This window comes from Pongo pygmaeus, chromosome 9 (genome assembly GCF_028885625.2).
Source record: "Pongo pygmaeus isolate AG05252 chromosome 9, NHGRI_mPonPyg2-v2.0_pri, whole genome shotgun sequence".
Lineage (NCBI taxonomy): Eukaryota > Metazoa > Chordata > Mammalia > Primates > Hominidae > Pongo > Pongo pygmaeus.
The window spans coordinates 123,358,329-123,381,142 of record NC_072382.2 but is presented as its reverse complement, the minus strand read 5'-3'; the positions used below and the strand labels follow the sequence as shown (position 1 = coordinate 123,381,142).

The 22,814-nt window shown below is 44.0% G+C and overlaps 1 protein-coding gene across 8 annotated transcripts in view; it reads right to left on the bottom strand.

The window, feature by feature from the left end:
• The window catches only part of SORL1 (sortilin related receptor 1), a 180,561-nt gene that overhangs the window by 22,211 nt on the left and 135,536 nt on the right, over nucleotides 1–22,814 (bottom strand). For 4 of the 8 annotated variants that reach the window (XM_054441732.2, XM_063671512.1, XM_054441735.2 and 1 more), the window contains 13 exons: nucleotides 22,514–22,645; nucleotides 21,276–21,407; nucleotides 20,491–20,625; nucleotides 19,502–19,657; nucleotides 14,892–15,041; nucleotides 9,702–9,791; nucleotides 7,069–7,200; nucleotides 6,157–6,283; nucleotides 5,827–5,996; nucleotides 4,445–4,557; nucleotides 4,112–4,216; nucleotides 3,235–3,307; nucleotides 245–327 (listed from right to left, as the gene is read on the bottom strand). In XM_054441732.2, coding sequence (XP_054297707.1) covers nucleotides 245–327; nucleotides 3,235–3,307; nucleotides 4,112–4,216; nucleotides 4,445–4,557; nucleotides 5,827–5,996; nucleotides 6,157–6,283; nucleotides 7,069–7,200; nucleotides 9,702–9,791; nucleotides 14,892–15,041; nucleotides 19,502–19,657; nucleotides 20,491–20,625; nucleotides 21,276–21,407; nucleotides 22,514–22,645 — 1,598 coding nt within the window. Of the gene's footprint in view, nucleotides 1–244; nucleotides 328–2,401; nucleotides 2,717–3,234; nucleotides 3,308–4,111; nucleotides 4,217–4,444; nucleotides 4,558–5,826; nucleotides 5,997–6,156; nucleotides 6,284–7,068; nucleotides 7,201–9,701; nucleotides 9,792–14,891; nucleotides 15,042–19,501; nucleotides 19,658–20,490; nucleotides 20,626–21,275; nucleotides 21,408–22,513; nucleotides 22,646–22,814 lie in introns of those variants that run through there. The other 4 variants (XM_063671513.1, XM_054441733.2, XM_063671515.1 and 1 more) reach the window with 3 other exon arrangements.

Here is a 22,814-nt window from a genome sequence, read left to right as displayed (position 1 = left end):
CCATTTAATTATACGGTTAAGGAAAAAAGGCACCAGGCTGAGGCAGAATAATTACATGTGAAGACTCAAGTTGTTCTTCATGGGGGAAGGAACCATCCTAGTTCTGGTATTTTAGCTTCACTAGATCTAGCCGTTCGTTTCTGTTTTTTTGTTTTTTTTTTTCCAGTCTTACTCTGCTATGTCCTTTCAGTTCCCATACAAAATAAAGCCCCATCCAGCTGCTGGCTTGAAATTCCCACATTACCTTGATATCACTCTCCATGGTCAGGGTGAAGCTTAGATAATTTTCACCATAGCTGTCAATGTGGATATCTGGTGGTGGGATCACTGAAAACAGAAAGGAATTCAAAAACAGAAGCCACGTGATGAAAAGCGAGGAAGGCAGGACTTAATAGTTTTCAACTCAATGGACAAAGCCATCTTTCAGTCGGGGAAGAAAGGGTATTTCTTTGGCAGTGTTCCTCATCGATCTTTTTTTACCACTGTTTTCCCGAAGCTAAGGTTGGTCCACAGTTGCTTGGTGAACACAAAACTATCTTGGCTCAGTCGCCTATCCTGGCAATTAGGTCAAGCAGAAAAGTTCCATTTTGTAAAGGTCCCAAAACAGCCCAGCTTCAGCCTGGTTCTAAAAGGAACAGGGATCATTCATCGCGAGTGGCATCTTGATTGGCACTAACAAAGTCCCACCAATCTCAAGTCCTTTCGGAAGGCTGACAATGGAGTAAATCATAAATGGTAAACGTGCGTGTGGCAAAATGGAAAGAATGTGGCCTCTGGAATCTGACAAACTTTGAGTTCGAATTCCTGTTCTGGCAGCTGTGTAACCTAGGCAAGTTACTTGTCTTCCTGGAGCCTAGATAGAGATGTTATATGCATTTCACAGAGCTGGGAAGGTTAACTAAAATAATGTATGTGTGATGCCTAGCACTCAACTGATACTCTCTTTCTCTTCCTTTCCAGTATAGCCTCACAAATGGCCAACTAAACAACTAGAAACCAACTGGTGCTCTCAAAAAGACTGGAGCTCAAGCTGAGAGTTGAGGGGGCAAGGAGAAGTGGCCAAGGAAAAGAACCCTCTCAGTTCAACCAATGAGCGCAATGCTTGTCATCTGGAAGGTCTTCCCACCAGAAGGCTGACAGTGCTTGGCCCAGCATGATCTAAAAGAGCTCAATGGATCAATATTATCAGAAAATATTATTTAAACGACAATTTGCATATTAGACTCTCCACACATATGCCCCTTCTATAGACTGGGCAAGAGAGACTCAAAGGAGCAGATAAGATTTGGTGGCAAAAGAGATGTGTCAAAGCCTGAAGAGGTCTGTCCAGATGATCAATCATGTAATAAAACTAGGCTTCAGGAAAATGCAATAACCGGAAGAAGAAAGGATATTGGAAGCTTCAGGTGGCCAACACAGAGCAAAACAGTGCAAGTGCTGCATATGGTAAAGCTGACTTGAATTATAATCATGGCAACCAGGGACAAGTCACAATCCACCCCAAACCCCAGTTTCCTCAGCTACACAATGAGGATAAGGATACTTATCTCATAGGATTCATAAGGATTAATAAGAGATCCATTCATGAGCAAAAGTAGCACGGTGCTTAGTGTATAAGAAGTGCTCAGGGAACGGTGGCTTTTCTCATTGTCATTACTAATCCACTACATTCACCAATTAACCTGGCGCATCTGGCTGATGCCTCTGCTGTCTTTGTCTTTCATCTTAAAACGTTATTATGATACTAGGTCACAGATATTTTACAACAAACACTTTTTGGATGTGGCACACAGCTGCCTTCTGTACAAATCCTAGCCCAAATATATGCAAGGAGCTGAGATTCATGAAAATCACAGAAAAGAAGTTAAAGAGAAGCAACCATCCACTGAGACTTTCAAATGCAGTTGTGACTTTTGCCTTCGGAATTCAAGGTACATGTATTTCGTTGCTCTTCCAACATCCCTTCTTGGTATGTGTGGTCAGTGTTTTGAAACAGACTTTGTAGAGAGAAGAGATAAAACAATAAAAACTCTAGGAGAGTGTGAATTCAGCAGGCTTTCTCTAATACCTGCAAGCATTCAGCTCCAAAGACCATCTGGTGGCACTACGTTTGGCCGCCTTGGGCCCTGATCTCAAAGGCTTCAGATTTTAGAGTGGACTAGATAGTGACTCTCCATGACCCAGAGCTTATTCCTCATAGGCTTAGGTTAAAGTAAAATCTTCCAGTCCTATTGCATGCCACAGTGTCCATATTGTTTTAATACCTGTAAGTCCAGAAATGCAAGTCCCCAGTGTCAAGGCTAAGGTCAGGAAAACCGCTCTGGAAAATGAGTTGTAGTCCATCTCCCAAAGTATGCCAGAACTCTTCATTTAACTGCTTCGATTCACTCAATCATCAATTATTTCCTTAGTCTCTACTAGATGCCCGTGATAGAGTAGAGAAAAACAGACCAGATCTCTGCCCTCATGAGGCACTCATGCAAGATGCTGAGCCCGCCACCCCCGGCAAGCAGGGCGGTCCAGTAGGCTGCATGTGTCTCAGCCCAGAGAGAAGCGTGGAGCACAGTGGTTAAGAGCACAGGCTTTGGAGTCAGGCAGATCAGGTTCCAGTGCTAGCTCTGTCACTTACCGATTGTGTGGCCTGGGACAAGTGACATAACCTCATTCCAGTTCCTTATCCTTTCTGGTAGTTGTTCCGACTGTTCAATTAGATGAGCTGATGTACGCAAAGCAGTGAACACTCTAGAGTGTCCTGCCCTTGGCAAGCCATCAGTTATTACTAATATCAGCTCTAGTACAAGATAAAAAACCACCTACACACAGTTTGCCAGTGCCACTGGGAGAATAACAAGAGTCAGCATGGTGCTTTCTTTAAAACCCCATAAATGAACATGCACAAAATCATCTTCAGCTTTGGCGAGAAGGAAGGACTCCTTCTATTTTAGATATTGTGACTATTCACAAAGGGCTGCGCATGATGGCCTTTGGAAATCCCTTTGTACGTCTGCATTAGAAGAAACGCTCAATACTAGGAGGAAAAAGACACTCAGTCACCCCAAAAAGACTCTATCTAAAGCACTACAGAGACACCCAGAAATGTGCGTATGTTGGGGAGAAGGAAGTTGTGTGATGTTTTTCTAAACTATGCTTCTCCATTTTCCAGTCATACTGAAAGTCATTTGAAAGGGTTTCTATAATATTTTCTCTAAATCTGCAAATGCTGGGATCATTTACCTTTTCCTTTTATGGTGGTAATGGATTTAGAATCGCTCCAGTTTCCTATTCCACGACTAGTCACCGCAGCCACCTTTTCAAATCAGAAGGTGAATTAGTATGAAATAAAGGCAATACACCATACAGCAAGAATACTGAATGAGCTAAAGGGGTGAGATTTTGGCAGTGAGGGTGGAAAAATTTTATACAGAGTGATCCAGAATATTCAGAGGCCCCAGCATCTGAAATAAGAGGGCAAAAAAGCCAAGGGAAGGAGCTTGGGTAAAGGGCATTATGACAGTCCTAAGATCAGAAAATTTCTATTGATCGACAAATATCAAGGTTCTTCTAAAGGGCAGGTGTATGGGGGGTGTGTCATAAATACACACATATACAAAAAGGGTACTGACAAAATTATCAGTGTGAGAGTCACGAATGTGTACACTTAATGGTCTCAGCAAACATGCTGTACACAAAATCTATCTCTTTCTGCTAAAAATACTAAAAATATAGTTCATAAGAACCTCATAAAATCAGTTTAGAAAGACTACTTATCATAGCTTTGCATCATCCTGCAGCTAAAGATAAGCAGAAAAGAGCTGAGTGCAAAAGTATAGGAGCTGGAAAGCTAGCAGAATATCGGAGTTAAAAGCAGGGAAAGCTGCATTCCCATAAATGCCCGGTTATCTACAGAAACTCTGATGTCAAGCTCTTTGTGGTGTCCATTTAAGAGACTGAAAGAAACTCTGAGCTCCCCCATCCCAGGACAAGAAGTTGGGTATTTTGCAGATTACTAATATGCATCTCACAAGGGTGAGTAGAGAGTTCTCACAAAATAGCAGCAATTCCGCTCGGTTCTAAGACTGCATAGATGACTGGAATGGATGGCAACACTCACTCTGATGGTGTATAGAGTGTTGACCAATAAGTTCTTGATTTCTGTAAAGTTACTAGCAGCCCTCTGGGAGGCCCACATCTTGGAACCACTCCTGCTGTATTCTACCTAAAGGGAGAAGAAAAAAAATGTGAGTAAAGGGAACCAAAGGTCCAGGGCATCCTAATACCTTGCAAGGAGGCGGGAGGAGAGAAAAGAAGGTGACGAGCAAAATGTTCTGACGGATGGGTCATCACCTACAAAGCTAAACCAAATCAACCCTCTAGTCATACAGAATACCCAGGAATCTCCTAGCACCCCCAACACACATACAGCCAACTCCTGGAAGGTACTTACAATGTACTCACGGATGAGGCCATGGGTGTGGATGGGAGGAGCCCAGTGGCCTACAATCACACCTTCTGCTTCCCTGGGGAGTGACAGCTGGAGATTTCGAGGGGCATCTGGCACTAGAAAAAGAGTCAACTCAAGGTTAAAACCCATCTGCATAGCAGCCAACCAGAGGAATTTTCCTGGGCTTAGAACAAGGACAAGAACGACTCCACAGCCGGCATTGAGACTATCCACTAGAAAGGCTGCTAGCTTGGTCTTCACATTGACAAGACACTCTTCCTCTTCTTCCAAAAAGCAAGGTGTGCCATCCACACATCACATCGTGGCTCAGTTGAGTGTGTGGTAAATTTGTGGCTCATAAGGGCTGCAGGATAGAGTCACTTGGGCAGGCTGAGTCACCACTGACCCTGAGACGTCCATGCTGAGATCTTAATTGTCAATGACAGCATCTGCTGCCTCTGCTTCTTGTACAACAAAAACTGTACTGTAGGCATGACTACCAAAAAATAAGACTAATTTTGTAACATCACAGAATTTCTATATCCAAATGAATTTGATCATCTTCAAAGCAGGCTCCTTAATGAGTTTAGCGCTAGCATATTCAAGATACTTTAGGCAATGGAAAAAGATGACATTCAAGCAGAGAGTTGCTCATGTCAACTACTTTGAAGTAGGGAGGAGGCGAGGAACTCTCTTAGACACATACATTTGGTAAATTTCTTAAAAACTTAGCCACAAAGCCAGGTGCAGTGGCTCACACCTGTACTCCCAACATTTTGGGAGGCTGAAGTGGGTGGATTGCTTGAGCTCAGTAGCTCAAGACCAGCCTAGGTAACATGGCAAAACCCTTTCTGTACAAAAATACTAGAAGTTAGCTGAGCATGGTGGCACACACCTATAGTCTCAGCTATGCGAGAGGCTGAGGCGGGAGGACCACCTGACCCTGGGAAGACTGAGGCGGTGAGCAGTGATTGTGCCTCCACTGCACTCCAGTGTGGGTGCCAGAGTGAGACCTTGTCTCCAAAAAGGAAAAAAACTTAGCCACAAAATTGCTGATATGCCTCATATTTTAAAGACGATGACCTCCTCCTAAGTACCAAGTACTAGGAAATATCTAGAGAAGGAACGTAGAGGTAGAAACTAGACAAAAAATGCAAGAGGGCAATGGTGGAGAGAATCTTAAATTCAGGTACAAGAACAGTCTCTGACGCAGTAAGAAGAAGAGATGTTTGACAACTCTGGCAAGACTATAAAGCTTAGCCACAATACTTCTGTACACGTGAGGCACACGTATGTTCCCACATTCCTGAGAATACTCAGAAAGACACTCACAAAACCCCACCTGAGGTCTTACCCATGCCATAAAAATTAACTGAAACACTTACATCCCTCCGGGGTCCTCAGGGTCACAAAGTCATTGGTGTTGTGTGCCTTGCTGAGACACTGAACCTGTACTTTAACCTGATACGTGGTATCTGGTTTCAAGACTTTTAATACAGTGTTTGTCTTATTGCTGTGGGTCTCCAGAGTCTTCCATATGCTCTCTCCAACCACCCTGGCCAAAAAAAATAAAGAAATTGTCACACTGGAGCAGCATGGGGGGCTGAGATGTCTGACTCAGTTAATAACATGGTGCACGCCACTAGAGAGTTGACAGAACACCCTGGGTCAATGAAGACATCATTTTCAACTCCCGTGACAAAGATGGGACCCACCTGTAGTAGACATTATATACACAAGAAGCAGAGGGCATTTTTTTGGGCCGCATCCAGGTCAAAGTCACATCCCCAGAGAAGTCAGCTGTCCACTGAAGATTCTGTACTTTGTACACAGTCAACTCATCTAGAGAGATAAAGGAGAAAAAGCCAAAAAAAGTTACATCTTGGCTGGGCGTGGTGGCTCACGCCTGTAATCCTAGCACTTCGGGAGGCCGAGGCGGGCAAATTGCCTGAGCTCAGGAGTTCGAGACTGGCCTGGGCAACATGGCTAAACCCCGTCTCTACTAAAAACACACACACACACACAAAAGTTACATCTTACAAATCCTTAGATTTCAAAGGACTCCTGCTTTTAAACAGAACTACCATGATCTAGATTATCAGGCAGCCATAATCATTATCTGAAAAGAAATCTCAGAAAATGTAGTTGAAACCTCCCTATACAATCCCTCCTAGGGTCTCCTACGCTCCCGGTCATGATATTTTCCCTTGAATTTCATCTTCCTCCTGCCTATGACAATTTAAGCCTGTTTCTCAATAGAGAATGCTACAAGTCCAAGGACCATGTCTTAGGGTCTGTTACTAGACACTCCAGAGATAAGAACTGAGTTAATCCCACCAGCAGATTGAGACTGTGAGAGCCATGGTGTATGCGCATGAGGTGGGAAGTCAACAAAAAAAAAAATCCAAGACTAGCATTTCACTAACAGGGAGGAGACAGCTGCATGTTATATCAGAGTCTGGCCAAGGCTTACCTCACTTGGGGCTCCAAAACTAGGCACAAATCTGTTTTATCCTTAGATTGAGGAACAGTTCAAAAGGGTCTTAGCTTGAGGTCTACACAGGAGGGGCCCTGGGATAAGCGAGCCTCCCAGCCCAGCCCAGCCCAGCCCGTGGACCGGCACTCACCACTGCAGGCCTTCTCGTCGCTCTCGTCCAAGCAGTCCAGAAAGCCGTCGCAGCGCTCCGAGAGCACAATGCAGGCCTCCCCATCCTCGCACTGGAACTCCCTGCTCATGCAAGTCAAGGTGCTGTGTGTGGCTGAAACACAGAGAGGCTTCTTAAGTCCACGGGGGCGGGCCATATGGTACTAAAGGCTGGGCCCAAGTTTATTCTCATTTAGGCAAAGTACTAAACAGCTTCTGCTTCAAAACACACCTCTGGAATGACCAGTGGTGGAATCTATACCGGCACTAAGGTGCCATCTCATCTAACATTAACAATTGGAATCTGCATTCAGGAAGAGTGAGCACTTTGGAGTCAAACAAACTAGAGTTTAAATCCTAGATCTGCATGAGCTTGAGCAAACTGCTTAACATCACCTGAGTTCAGTTGCCCTATAAAAAATGGAGGTAACAATTCCATCACTATCGTGTCTGCAAGGATCTAATGAGATCACACACCTGGAATAGTGCCTGGCTCCTGGCCGACATCAACAAGCTGTAGCTATTACTCTATAGTACTATTAATTATTCTGCTACTATTATTAGTTTGCAATCTAGAAAGAGGAGCTGATTTCTGGTTTGAGTAATAGAAATAATAATGAGATGAATCCCAACAATATTAAGAGGCATGCATACTTTATGTAGTATTTAAAGTTGTTTGCCTTTTCAAAGTACTTTCACAGAAAATGAAATAATGCAAATAATGAGCACTGGTAAGTTAAGGGTTATGCAACAGTATGTCTAGGCTATTGACCAAAATGTGATGTGCTCTCCTGTTCTGAAAGCAGATTAAAACTGCATGGGAGGCTCTAAAAAGAAAGCAATGACCATATAATTGCAAATGCTCCTGAAAAGAGGAAAGGTGAGAATGGCTGTAGACAGCAAATCTGCTATGCAGGCTGTGTACCTGGGTGGTACAAATCTGCTATGTAGCTGGTTGAGCCCAGGAACAGTAACTTGAGGCCTTCCTTATACAGATTCACACCTGCCTGCCCAGTCCTGGACAAGGAAGGGCTACATCAGAAATCCAATCCCACTAGTGATGAGGGTCTAAAATCAATCTTGCTCCTCCAAGTCAAAGACGTCCACATCCTAATCCCTGGAACCTGTAATATGTTACCTTATGTAACAAAGCAACTTTGCAGGTGTGATTAGATAAAGGACCCAGAGGTAGGAGAGTTCAGCCTGGATTATCCAGGTGGGCTCTGTCTAATGACATGGGTCCTTAAAAGCAGAGACCCTTTTCTGGTTGTAGTGAGAGAAAGAGAGAAAACAGAAGAAAGGTGAGAGACATGCAACATCACTGGCTTTGAAAATGGGGAAATTATAACAGACAAAAGGAGGCCGAACATGAGTGGCTCCATTCTGCTCCCCGCACCCTGCCCCCTGCCCATGGTGACGTCTTGTAGGTTAACGGCCTCTGCTTATCTCTGCATGTAGGCCAAGCTAACTAGGGAGGAATTTTGTTTGTAGTTTAATTTTAAAGCAAGGATGATAATAGTCCCTTCCTGAAACTAAACCCCGAGGAAATAAGAATGTGTACACACAAGTAACAAGGTTATGTTAAAGGTGATATGAGCATTGTGACCTGAGCAAGGAAGCTTCATACACCCCACCTTAGACCCAGGCATGTGGTCATGGGTCACCTCTTGACCTCGACCCCCTCCCTCTTCTCCTTTCTCCTAACATAAAAAACCACACTTTGAGATGTAGGTAGAGAAATTGGATAATGTTCCCATGAGAGCAACCAGGATGGTCAAGAGGAATGGATAAAGGATCCAGGGATATTTTCCTAGAGGTGAAAAGATACAAGGATGGGGGAGGTGGTGAGAAGATGTGTAGACCACTCTAACAAGTGTTCTCCACTGATGAGTTTTCATGAGAAAGAAGAATTAAGACTTCTTTGCACGAGTCTCCAGAATGGAGGTACAGGCTTCAGTTCACTACTTATTAAAAAACAATTCTGATATAAAATTGTCAATAGGAGAAGAGAACTATCAAAACCACTTATGAGGCTTTTCACACACTATAATCCCCCATTCTCCAGGAAGATCACTGCATTTCAGAATTCTGTTATATACTGAGCTGAAATTGGTTTGCCATGGTTGGGGGAAGCTCATGACAAATAAACGTGTATTTAAGAATTAGACAAAGGTTTGAGAACCACTACTGTAATAGTCTCAGAAGCCCAGGATGGAATTCTGTGAACATTCATGGAGGTCCTACCATGACTCGGGCACTGCTCCAGATGTTAAAAATATGGGGATATGTAAAACAGATGAAGGACCTGTCCTCATGGAGGTTACCTTCTATTGAGAGAAACTGCAAACAAGTAAATTAATCTGATCAGGTTATGCCATTTTATATAGGATTGCCAGGGAGAGACTCTGCTCAGAGGGGATTATTTTGAACAATACCAAAACCCCCATCACAGAAGTATTCCACTGGGTAACAATGTGGTCAAATATAATCAAACAACAGCTAAGCAGCACAGCTGAGGACGTTGGAGGTTTCTTTATAAAGTGTGTCTCAAAATTTTAAGAGCAAAAAAGCATGGGCTTTAGACTCTAGAAGTAAGCTGGGTGCAGTAGTGTGTACCTGTAATCCCAGCTACTTGGGAGGCTGAGGCTGGATTGCTTGAGTCCAGGAGTCTGAGACCAGCCTGGGTAACATAATCAGACCCTGTTTCTTAAAAAAAAAAAAAAAAAAGCCTTAAATTAAAACAAAAAACAATAGAATCTGGGAATAAGGTTGTCATTAACTCTGAAAATTCTTAAACTGATAATTAACAGATGATTAATAGGCACTTAGAATAGAACTTAGTAGCCTTCAGGGGACAGCTTATCTAAAAAGAATCGCACCACACTAATCTCATTTCATTTTTAGATAAGGTTATCAAATTAATGTTGGAAAAAAACTGTGGATATAACACATCTTGATTTTAAGACCCTTTACTAGGCAACATCCCTGTGAATAAGCCAGACTGGAAACAGGCTGAAAACACTGATTTAAAGAATGCCAGTTAATGAATTAATATCACCCAGGAGGGAGGTCCCATTTCTTTTCTCTTTCTTAATTATCTCCAATGTTCATCTTATTATGTGGTTGCTTATTCGGCTCAGACGTTCCCACCGTTATTTTGGTGAGTGTGGGGTCAACCTGTCCCCGTTGGTTTAACACTCTAGGAGTCCACTTTGTTCATTCTTTTAATGTAAGTGTAGAATTGTACACTAATCTCTATTCAGTTCATCTGTGTTAGTTTTGGCATATTCTTCCCTGTTGAGAACTTTCAACATGGCTTTCAACCTAAATAAATAACCCAATCTGGTTCTGGCTAGGTGATTCTCTTGGAACCTTAATTCTCCTATCTCGACAAAGGAGATAATACCAAAATCACAGTTATTTTGAGAATTAAGTGGAACCAATACATGATTTGCTTGAGAATAATGAATAGCACATTAAAACCCACCACGAAAGTTTAGCTTCCGTTTGTAAATCCTGAGTGTTTTGCCAGAAAATAAGCTATCTGGGTAACTCTGTATTACCTGCAAGTATGACAGACATGCCTTCCAAGTTTTCATCTGGTCATTAATGACATATTAAAGAAGATAGGGCCACTTTAAAAAGCATCAGAAAATATTACCACAGCAAATAGAGCAAAGCAGAAGCAGCCTGAAAAAGAGCACTTATGATAAAGCAAAGTGAAAAACAAAACAGCCAAAATGCAGGAAAGCAAACAGGCATAATAACGAAAGAAGTATATAAGGCGACAGAAAGAGAAATAAGAATTTTTTAAGGCTTATCAAAGGCTGCCGCATCCTGCTAAACACCAAAGAACTTCAAGAAAAAAAAAGGACACAGCAGGAAAATTAATTATATTGAAGACAAACTCCATCAGCAAATCCAAACACTTAATTGTGCAAACTTGCATTAACTTTGAAAGTAAATGACAAAGCTCAACCTTACAATTGAAAGACATGACAAAGAAATGAGAAAGAGATGTAATAGGGAAATGTTAACCAAGGAGATTAAAATATCCCCCACCATCTGAATTTATTTGGTTTATTTTTTTATTTATTTGACAGAGTTTCGCTCTTGTTGCCCAGGCTGGAGTGCAATGGCCCAATCTCAGCTCACTGCAACCTCCGCCTCCCGGGTTCAAGCGATTCTCCTGCCTCAGCCTCCCAAATAGCTAGGATTACAGGCATGCGCCACCATGCCCAGCTAATTTTGCATTTTTAGTAGAGAAGGGGTTTCTCCATATTGGTCAGGCTGGTCTCAAACTCCCAACCTCAGGTGATCCACCTGCCTCGGCCTCCCACAGTGCTGGGATTACAGGCATGAGCCACCGCACCTGGCCTATTTGGTTTGTTTATATAGATTCATTTATTTATTTCTATCGATTTATACACAAATATCAAGAGATATTAAATTATCTTAATCTTTTTGGTTCTTGGGTTCCAGATAACAAGTGGCATGTTCTGGACAGAGAGAAATCCATCCCCAAAATGGATCTGAAACTACTCAATTCCTGAGTTCCAGTAGGAATAGTTTAGTAATGAAAGATTCCTTACGATTTTCCTAAACTAAAATAAACAAATAAATAAACGAAACAAAAAGAAATTACCCTACCTTGGAAATTGAAGAACTGGAAAGACTCAAAGGGTGTTTCTTGAAAAAAAGACCCCTAGGTAGCAACTTATGCAATTCCTTGACTTTTAGTCAAAGAAAAGACCCTTCAGGCAGCTGAAACAAAAGCAAAAGTGACATTCCTGGAGAGGAAAGGACGCATGAACGATGGGGGTCCTGGGACCCCTGCCAAAAAACCAAGTGTTAGGAGAAAAACCTATGCTTGGTGGAAAAAATTAGTTTCATAATTCAAGTCAAGGACTTGGCCAAGATGATTTTTCTCTCAAGTCAGAGCACATCAAGGCCTAGAATGAAATTCGTCTCCAAAAGTCCATCACCATACAGATCATCACAAGGAACCACAAAAGTGTGAAAATTGGCAAAGACTCATTCCAACAGGCAAGCAAAGATCACTTGCATGGACAATTAATGTAGTAAAATGAAAAGGAAGACAGCAATGCCCCAGTTTCTGACCTCCCTTTTTCAGTTTCTTCCAGGATGACTTGCACTACCTCGGATGCTGATGTCAATCAATGAACCCACCATTGTGCCTAGCCCCACCCAGGGAAAGCTGCGACTCCTCATCCTCAGTAACCCCCGCATAGCTGGTGGCATCAGCTTTCACTATCATCCTGGGGAAAACCCTCATTCTTCCTTTTTCCTAATCACCATGGCCAAAAAAACTCACTGGATGCTGTTAATAGTACCTCCAATATACAAAGAGGTCACTCTTCCTTTTTCACCTTCACAGTCCCATCAAATTAGCCTCCTAATGGGCACCTGGCTTCCAATCTCACCTTAGCCTTCTTCTAACCCATTCCCCTCATGATGAAGTCCAAGTGATCTAAGATATAAACACCCCATCTCTGAAATCTTCAAGGGCTCCTTAGGACCAGGAAAATAAACTCCAAGCACAAGGGTCACCCTATCTACCTCATACCTACCTCTCTGCACTCACCTTTGTCCCACCCACAGCCACTCTACAGGTCTGTTTTCTTGTGCCTCTGAGCCTTGGAATATACATGCTGTCCCCTGTGTCTAGAATGCCCATCATCTGCCACCTTGTCCCACCACTGTCCAGGCACCATCAATGGGGCTGCCTCTCCCGGCCTGTCCCCACCTCTCCAGGAAGCTGGCCCACCTGCGAACTATGCCAGTTCCTTGGATAACTTCTGCTACTGCCTACACCACACTGTAGGATAGCTGCTGACTTGATGTCCCTGCCACTAGAATTTGTATTGCCAGTCACCGGGCGTAGTGGCTCAGGCCTGTAATCCCAGCACTTTGGGGGGCCAAGGTGGGCAGATCACTTGAGGTCAGGAGTTCGAGACCAGCCTGGCCAACATGGCAAAACCTGTCTGTACTGAAAACATAAAAGTTAGCCAGGCATGGTGGCACATGCCTGTAATCCCAGCTACTCGGGAGGCTGAAGCAAGAGAATCACTTGAGCTCAAAAGGCGGAAGCTGCAGTGAGTTGAGATCCCACCCGCCCCTGCACTCCAGCCTGGGTGACAGAGCAAGATGACATCTTAAAAAAAAAAAATTGTATTGCCAGAAACCTGATCAATGCCTGCCATACCATGCATGATCAACAAAACATTTGTCCAACCAAACCAAAGATGTTACTGGATCCACACTCCTTCCTCTTAACCAAGCTTCTCCAGTGAGAGCCCAGTCAGGCACCCTGTGGAGAACAACGCTACAGACAGAGAAGGGACAGCCGACTCCCTCTTCCCTTTCCCCCTGAGAAAGGGAGTTACTGGGTGAACTATTTAGGACAGAGCAGTATTTGCCAATCTTGTCTGATGCTAAGAATCAGACAGGGCACTTTGGAAAAGGCCTGGGTTCCCGAGCATCTCCTCCACCATTGCTCTTGATTCAGTGGTCTGAGGTGAGATCACCAAATTCACATTTCTTATAAGCACTTCCACATGATCCTGCTAAGTCCCATAAATTTTGTAAATACTGAATTAGAGGAATTAAGAGATGACTAACCTCCACCTCTGATTCTATTCCATCTCTAAATGGTAAGACTTGGTAGGATTCCAAGTGAGGCTCAGTTTTTCATTGGTTGAGGAAGTCGTTATTTTAAGATTAAAAAGAAAATGGGACCAGAACAGGGATCAAAGTGGAGGAACTGAGGCATTTGCTGCTTAGGGTTAGGGCTTGGTGGCAGGGAGGCTCTCAGCAGAGTGAGAGGGGCATCTTCTACATTCACCAGGGCAGGAATCAGGCAAACATGGACGAAGCCCTTATCCCGGCAAGGAAGGGAGTGTGACGGGCCAGGACATCTGCTGTCTGCAGCCAGCAGGAGACTGGATGGAGGGGAGGCCCACAAAACAGGGATCCCTGAGCCAGAGCAGCACCCAACCGTCAGAGAGGCAGGCTGGTGGGGGGCTGCATAAGCACCGTCCAGCCACGCCCTCCCAAGTCTGCTACATAGGACAGACCAGCCAACGGTGGCATTAGTGTGCGGCCAGGGACTGAAAAGCACTGACTGGTCACATGAGGATAAACACTTGCAGAAGCCAGTGTCTCCCTCCATCACTCACTGCAAAGATCCTCCCTGGGTACATCAGAGGACCAAACACCAGGACCCACCAACTCCAAACCCGTAGAGAATGCATGCATCACCTCACACTGGGCTCAGATGGCCCTGCGATTATTCCCCATGTGGCTTGGCACACTATCTCACCAACCATAGTTACCCTAAGGGCTAAGAATGAATTTTCTTAATGGGGTGCTAGAGACAAATCCTCTAATAACACAGCCTCTATGCCCAGTAAGTGCTCACTAAATACTTCCAGAAGAATGAATGCACATACCGAAGAGTTGCGGCTTTCCCTACGGGCGTTTTTAAAGAGTTAAACATGCTTATGAAACCTATTTAAAATATTTATCTTAGTCATTCAGAAAGTATTTTTATTGGACATGATCCTGGTATTTAAAACGCAGTCAACTTATTAAAAAGAAGGTGACTAACGCAATGATATGGGTGCACGTGGCAAAGCGCTTGTGGAGAATGCAGTAAGAGCATGGTTACGCAAGTACACAGACTCACACACAGGCGTGTGCTGATCCAGAAATGAAGCAGAAGCACTGGAACTGTGCTCTCTGCAGAAATGTGCCCAGGGGGTGAAGGGCTCTCTGACTACTCACGGCAATTGGCCTCGTCCCGGCCATCCTGGCAATCTCGGTGGCCGTCACAGCGCTTCCAGTTGGGAATACACTTCTTTGGCTGGTGGCATTCGAACTCAAATCGGTCACATCGCCCAAGTTGGGTGGGAGTGGAGGCAGCAGTGACATTTGCTAAAATAAAAGATTTTTAAAATTTACTTTTTAGTATTGAGGGAGCTGGCCAATAACAGCAACCAATCAATATGCTAGGAGATTATGGTGCTTTAGAAATTACAATGGGAACCTGAAGACAAATGCGAGTTCCGGATAGAGAGCAGAGTAGATACAGACATCTAATGTTGCCTCCCCACAGGATCCCACTAAAGCCACAGTCAAGAGATTGTTTTCAAAGACCTAAATCCACGCGGACATGGATAATGAGATTTGGGAGCTGGAAAGAAGACAGATAGCGGTATGTGACTCAAGAGGCCAGCGAAGGCTGCATCCTACCCTAAGCCGTCACAGGAGAAAGCTCAGAACCAATCAGATCAACAACACAGTCCTCCAAAAGTTCAGAAACTGGTATCTCCTAACTGGAAGTGAAGAAGGAGTTAAAATAAGGGAACTGACTGAATGATGTTTAAGACGCAGCTACATTCCCTATATCCCCTCCTATCAGTCCCACGAGACAACCAACCCATACGTCACCCCAATAGAAGAATGGAGGGTTGTTATTTGGAGAGAGTAAAAATAGAGAGTTGTTTAGATAGGCATAGTTGACAGCAAGTATATCCTACTGATAAAAGGGGGATTAAACCTACATATGGGAGCCCCAGTCCTCTTCTCCGAGGATCCTAGCAATAAGGTAATTATTGTCTAGGCAGGAGATCTAATAATCTTCTCTGGGGAAAATGACCAGCTTCAGAGACTAACCCTGAAGTAACCAAGATTCAGAGTTCCCCCATGGTTCCCAGCCATGAACCTCAAAGTTGACAAGCCCCTCCATGTGCTCAGAATTACTTACCAGCACTTTAGTCCCCAGCCTTAAATACAAGCAGCAACCAAGGACTATCTGAGAAAAGGCTTTGACATGAAAGGCAGAAAGCCGAACAGAGCCCCAAACCCCAAAAAGGCCATTTGGAGGAAACAGAGGCTTTGCAAGAAGAAAACTTCAAAAACAAATATCCTTAATATGTTCAGAAAGAAAGAATATATATTTATCCAAGAAAAAAAAACAAAACAGGATACCGTAAAAAGGGACAGTGGTAAAAATGGAAAAGCTCTTAAAGTTGAAACCATGATAACAAAGATGAAAAAATCAGCAAAGAGTTGAAATATAAAGTTGAGTAAATCTCCTAGAAAGTTGGGGGGGTGGGGGAAGGGAATTTTCAAAACTATAAAAGATTAAACAAAAAAATAAGGAAGAAGAACAGATCAGGAGACAACATATGAATGACAAGAGTTCCAGGAAATAAGAGAACACAGAGAGGGAAATATCATTAATAAAAACTTCAAGAAAAATTCCTTGAACTAAAATATATAAACTTCCATAATCAAAAAGCATGCAAGTGTCCGCTACGTTGGATGGAAAGGGTCTCAAAGCAAAGCACATCCTTGTGAAATTTTAAAACACTGGTGCCAAAGGGAAGATTCTACAAGCTTCTAGAGGATTAAAAACGGGTTACATACAAAAAAAAAAATCAGAATCAAAATGGCTTTTGGATTTCCGAAAAGCTGCTTGAAGGCAGTGGAACAAAACCTTCAAAACTCTGAAGGAAAATTACTTACAATCTAGCATGCCAAACCCAGCCCAACTATCAATTAAGTCTGAAGACAGAATTAAAACACTTTAAGACAAGCAAGACCTCACACAGGCCTCCCACATACATTTTCTCAGGCATTTTCCAGAAAACGTGCTCTACCGAAACATGGGATTAAACTAAAAAGAGAAAAACTGGGACACAGAAAACAGGAGTTCCAACAGGAGATGGAGGTAAAGCAAACCCTGAGGATGATGATGGTGCAACGTCCTAAAAGGCAGTTGTGCCCCAGGTATACAGGGCAACCAGTACAAACCAGAGCAGCAAAATTCAAGAGACAAACACCTGAGAGCTGTCATCACAGTGTCCTTGGCCACTGCATCATCATATTCAACTGACAAGGCTACTGAAGGATGCACTCCACCCAAACAAGGGAGTAAACCAAGAAAAAGCAAAACACAAGATCCAGGAAACAAGGAATCTAAACTGGGAGAAAGGCAAAGAGAATTCCAAGGAGGCAGTGAAAGTCCCTGGATAACAGGCACACAGCAGGACTACAGAACAATCTGTCCAGAAAGGAGAATCCAAGTTGTTAGAAGGAATATCTCCAAGAGAAAAACTGGACTTGATAAATCCCTGGACATGTTGACCTGTGGAAAGTTATCCCGAGTGGCGAATGAAAGGCAGAAAGCATTGGCAAATGGTACAAAACAACCTAAGCAAACAAATGAAAAAAGCAATTATTAACTTCAGGATATTGTGCATATTCTATAGTTTTAATTGGATTTTCAAAAGGGCTTTCCCTAAATCCCAGAACCACTCTGCAGAAACACAAAGTACATGGAGACAGGTGATAAAAAATAAAAAGGGGGAGAACGCCAGGCCAAGGCAAATCATGCCACTTATTCCCAGACAATAAGGGAGGCATCAGAGGGCTCCAATACTGGGGAGGACATGATCATTCATCAGCATGGGCCTTATCAGAAGAAAAACTGAAAGGGGGAGAAGTATGAGGTTGATAAACCAGTTAGGAGACTTCTACACTAAACAAAGAAGATCCACGAGCTACAGATAACAATGAGTTTAAATTTGTCCCAGCACTGCGCACAAAAAAGAAAGTACAAAAGCTGAACAGGATATATAAACAGAGATCTGCTCACTGGATTAGTCAGAATTTGCTAGAGTCTATTAATGTCCTGGTCAGAGTTTCAATAAGCAAAAACAACTTGGAGAGGATAATCAAGTTATTCAATAAATATGTAGGCCTTGAGGGGAAAGGACAGACACAAAGTTTTGTTTTCTCTTTTACAATTCATTTTAATTTGAGAAGCACTTTAGGGGATACTGACTATTTGCCTATTATTGTAGGAAACACAGAGCAGGACTCAAAGTAGTAGACAGCATGATTCCCAAACAGGAAATCCACACAATGGCTATGGAAGCAAAGATCAACACCCATGAAATAATTAGGAAGCAATATATGGCAGATCATAGTTAAGAATCAAAAGGTCAATGGGTAAGTTTAATGAGACTGGAAAAGAGATGGAAATCATTTAAAGGAATCAGTGAAAGCACCACAGAGGTGGAGCTTGAAAGGAGAATAATACCCTACTTGTTCAAAGCAGAAATCCCAAACTTTTGTGAACCTAAGAATCATATGGGGATCTCCTGGGCTCCACCCAGAAATTCTGATTCTACGTTTTTTAAACACCCCAGGCGATTCCATTAGGGTGGTCTTTGCACCACATTTTGAGAAGTTCTGATGATATTAATATATCAAGGTCTCTTTTGTTATAAAATCCATGCTTCTGTTTGCACTGATGGATGGTGGGTTTCAGTGATAAGGAAAGTAGGAAGACAAGGTTGAGGGTACAGGAGTTCCTGCTAAGGGCAAAATCTTGCTGCAGGTGCACAGGCAGGAAAGAAGCAAGTCTATCTGGAGAAGATCAGGAACCTAGCTTGGCTGATGTAAGGAATCCAGGCAGGCAAGGAGGAATCAGCTCACAGAAGGCCTGGAAAATAGAAATTGTCAAAAATTGATCTTCTAGACAGGAGAACGAGAGGAAACTCAATATGGCAAAAAGACCACCCTAGTAAAAATTTCATTTTTATAATTTTTTATAAAAAACATAGAATCAGAATTTCTGGGGGGAATCCAGGAGATCCCTATATGTTTTAGTTTCACTAAAGTTTGGGATTTTGATGTTTTTAAACAAGGAAGCAATAGAATGAACATGGTCACAGAAGAAGGGAAAAGATCATGCAAAGCATGCAAAAAATTATTTGTTCTCCTATTATAACTGAGTTTGAAGTAGACTTCTGCTTAGGAAAGAACACAGGATCCTCACCTCTGTTCCACCTGCTGTTAAGAGCACACAGGAAATGGGATTTCAAGGACTACCCCACCTCCAACAATACGGTGACTACAGACCTTCAGCTGCCTCTTTGAGTTTAGCCACTAGATGGCAGTGCTTACCCTTCTTTTAGTTGGACAGGTCGGCCAACTAGCAAGCTGAATTGGGCGCTCTCCCTAGAGAATTTCACACACACACACACACACACACACACACACACACACACACACACACACACACACACGCCAGTTACAGAGGATGAGACACACACACACACACACACACACACACACACACACGCCAGTTACAGAGGATGAGATGCTCCCATTCCAATTTCCTATGCATCTATGATCCAGGAAGAAATGCTAGAAATCAGCCTTGCCTGGAGGTACATCATTAGTAACAGGCAACCTGGCCACACAGCAGAGTCCCAGACAGCAGGGCATGGGGCCCGGTTGGGTTGTGCCCAGAGCGCACCCCCAGAAGGTCCTCTCCACAATAGCAGGTACCACAGGAGAGGACCTGGGCCAGAACTCACCAAGCGAGGGGCAGGCTTCCTCGTCAGAGCCATCTGCACAATCTCGGTACCCGTCACACACCCAGGTGTCCATCACGCAGGTCCCACTGCTGCAGCGGTAGTAATTGGGCAGACACGTGGAGGGCCCAGGAGTCGAGAAGGGAAGAATATGTGAATCTGAGAAAAACACCAAGCAAGGAAACCCAAAACATTAGAAGCAGCTTGATCTTAGACCAAATGTGTCCCAAACCTAGTACGGATGTCCTAGTTTTAGCTGTACCTGCTGAGGGAGGCCAGTGACAGGCACAGCTCTGAGCAGCAGCTAATCCAGAAATCATGTATAATGGGTTGTCAGAAGAGGCAATATTCTTTTCCCTTTTGGGGAGTAGATTTCCCTTACTTACTATATTTGATTTTGGCTAATATTCAGATAAGTTTGCTTTTGCAGGGGCTGGTGAAAGAAACAGGTGGCTGAGGAGGCACAGGGTGGCTAAGAGAATTCCTACTGAGGCAAAGCATTGTGTTCCAGTTAATTCAACCGCAACTACCCCACGACCTGGTTCAGAGATGAGAATGCCAGAAAGGAAAGGGGCAAGTCTGCATTCCACATGAGTGCTCCTCAAATGCACTGTGGAGCACACAAGACCTGGGGGCTTATTAGCATGCAGATTCTGACTCTGTAGGTCTGGGGTGAGGTCAGAGATTCTGCATTTCTAACAAGTTCCAAGGAGATGCAGATGCTACTGGTTGCAAACCACACTTTGAGTAGGAAGGCTCTAGACTTCTCACTCTGCCCTGAAAATACGGAATAAATAGGCTGGAAATAGGAGAAACCAACCACACTTATTTCAAAATGAGAAAGAGGAACAGAAAAAATTTGAGTCACTCCTCTCACAAAAATATGCCCCCCAAAACACGGAATCAGCCAGGCACATCCTGCATAGCTGGTGGAACTATTCTGGTGTGTCTTGGTTATGGGGCTGACCCAGGCCCCCTCAGGGGCCTCTTACCTCCACAATCCTTCTCATCAGACCAGTCCCCACAGTCGTTCTCCCTGTCGCATTTCCATCTGTTGGGGATGCAGTGGCCATTCTCACACCGAAACTGGAAGTAGCGGGAACAGTTTGGGGCTTCTGTGGGGTTTTCTGCGGAGATCAACCACATTATCAGTTGCTTTCCCTGCACCAGTGTGAACACAGGGCTCCAACTCTATGCATCCTCCTCTAGACCCAAGTTCCAGGGCAACCCACATTTCCCACCCATAAACAGATAAGGCAGCTTCATGGACCCAATGGGGAACAAAAAATACACCTACAAACTAAACAAACCCCATCTTCCCAGCCCCTAACCCATGTTCCTCTGATCTATACTACAATATCCTGAGAACGATCACCTGAATTTTAATTCTGACATTTTACCAAAAGAATAAAACAACTATTGATGGTAATCCAATCATGACAATAACTATTACATTGTGGCCTGTCACTTTTAGGGGGAGGTCACTCCATAATATTTACCATAATTCCTTATCTACCACCTTCCTTATACATAATGTGGTCTTCCCAACTGCAGAAAGGAAAGGAGATCAAATAAACTTTTCCCTAGCACCTGCTGGGTGCCAGCTGCCCCCTTCAAGACGCAACTCCTCATATGAGTATTCAGGAACTGGCAGCAACTGCTGCTGAGTTACGGGAAGGCCAAGTCTGCAGTGGCGTTGCCGGTGAGTGTCCCTGTAACTGCAGGCATCACTGTAACTAGAGGATTAGGATGCAAGGAGGCAGATTGGACATCTTACCGCAGTTGGCTTCATCAGAATAATCGCCGCAATCATCCATCCCGTCGCACTTCCAAATCAAACTGATGCACACTCCATTCTGACACTGGAAACCGAACTCATCACACACCTTGTGGAACTCAGGATCTTGGGCTACAGAGGGAACAAACATCCATGAAGTCCAGGAACTTCCATGCTGAGGGGTCGAAGCAGCAGTGCGCCCAGAAGCAAGGGGGAACAGCAGTGAGTTCTGGCAAGGGACTGTCTGGCTAAACCATGCCTTGAAAGCTAAAGCCAAACCTAATCTAAACAGAGCACACACTTTGTTAATTAATCCATTCCGTGAATGTTTACCGAGTCGTGTTATGCGTTGAGTTTATCCTCCCAAAAATCATGTGTTTAAGTTCCAATCTCCAGTCTCTCACAAACAGGACTGTATTTAGAGATAAGGGCTTGAAAATGGAAAAGTTAGAATGAGGTGATCTGGGTGGCCCTAATCTAATAGGCCTGGTGTCCTTACAGAAGAGGAAATTTAGACACAGATGTAAACAGAGGAAAGACTGCGTGAAGAACCAGGGAGAAGGCAGCCAGGCAGCCGTCTATGAGGCCAGGGAAAGAGGCCTCGGAGGAACCCAGCCCTGCCGACACTTTGATCTTGGACTGCTAGCTTCCAGGCTTGCAAGAAATAAATTTCTGTTGTTTGAGCCATTTGGTCTGTGGTACTTTGCTACAGCAGTTCCAGGAAACAAATATAAGAGCTACTCCAAGGAGGGCACTGTTTTAGGATAGGGCCATAGCAATGCACAAAACAAGCCCCTGCTCCTGTGAAGCTCAAGCAGCAAAATGAATAGACAGGTCCAAAGTGCAGCGAGTTGTGGGAGGATCATCGAAGCAGGGTAAGGGGCTACGGCACGCTGGGAGTGCCATCTGATACAGTACTGGCAAGACAGGCCTCTCACTTTCAGCGACCCTTGAGCCAAGACCCTGGTCACTCGCCATCCTGCCCTTTATACATACACCCACGACTGAAAAGCAGGATTCCTTAAGCAACAAAAGAAAGTCTTTCTCAGAAAAGGCAAGCTTGGACGCTCAACCTAGACATGTAAGCTAAATAGAGGTGCAACTCCAGGGTGGCCAAACCCTCGACACTCAACCAAGACCTGTAAGTTATTAAATAGAGACACAACCTCAGGGTGGCCAAACCCCCATGCAAGTTCTTTAGTGACCGTGAGTCACCTCCCCTGCCTGCCCCAACTCACAGCATCCTGCAAACGCCGCATCCTCATCGGACCCATCACGGCACTGGACGATTCCGTCACAGACCATGGAGTGGAACAGGCACTGCTGGCGGTTCTTACACACGAAGTCCATGAAGTGCGTACAGAGGGGCTCTGTAAGGGATCCAGAGAGGGGAAGAGGCCATGAGCACTGCGGCTGGCTGGGCCCTCTAGCCCTGGGCAAGTGCACACGAGTACAGACGTGGCTTCAGGAAGCAACAGTAAAAGCCACCATTTATTGAGCACTTGTTTTCTGCCAAGCCTAGAGCTAAAGCACTTGACA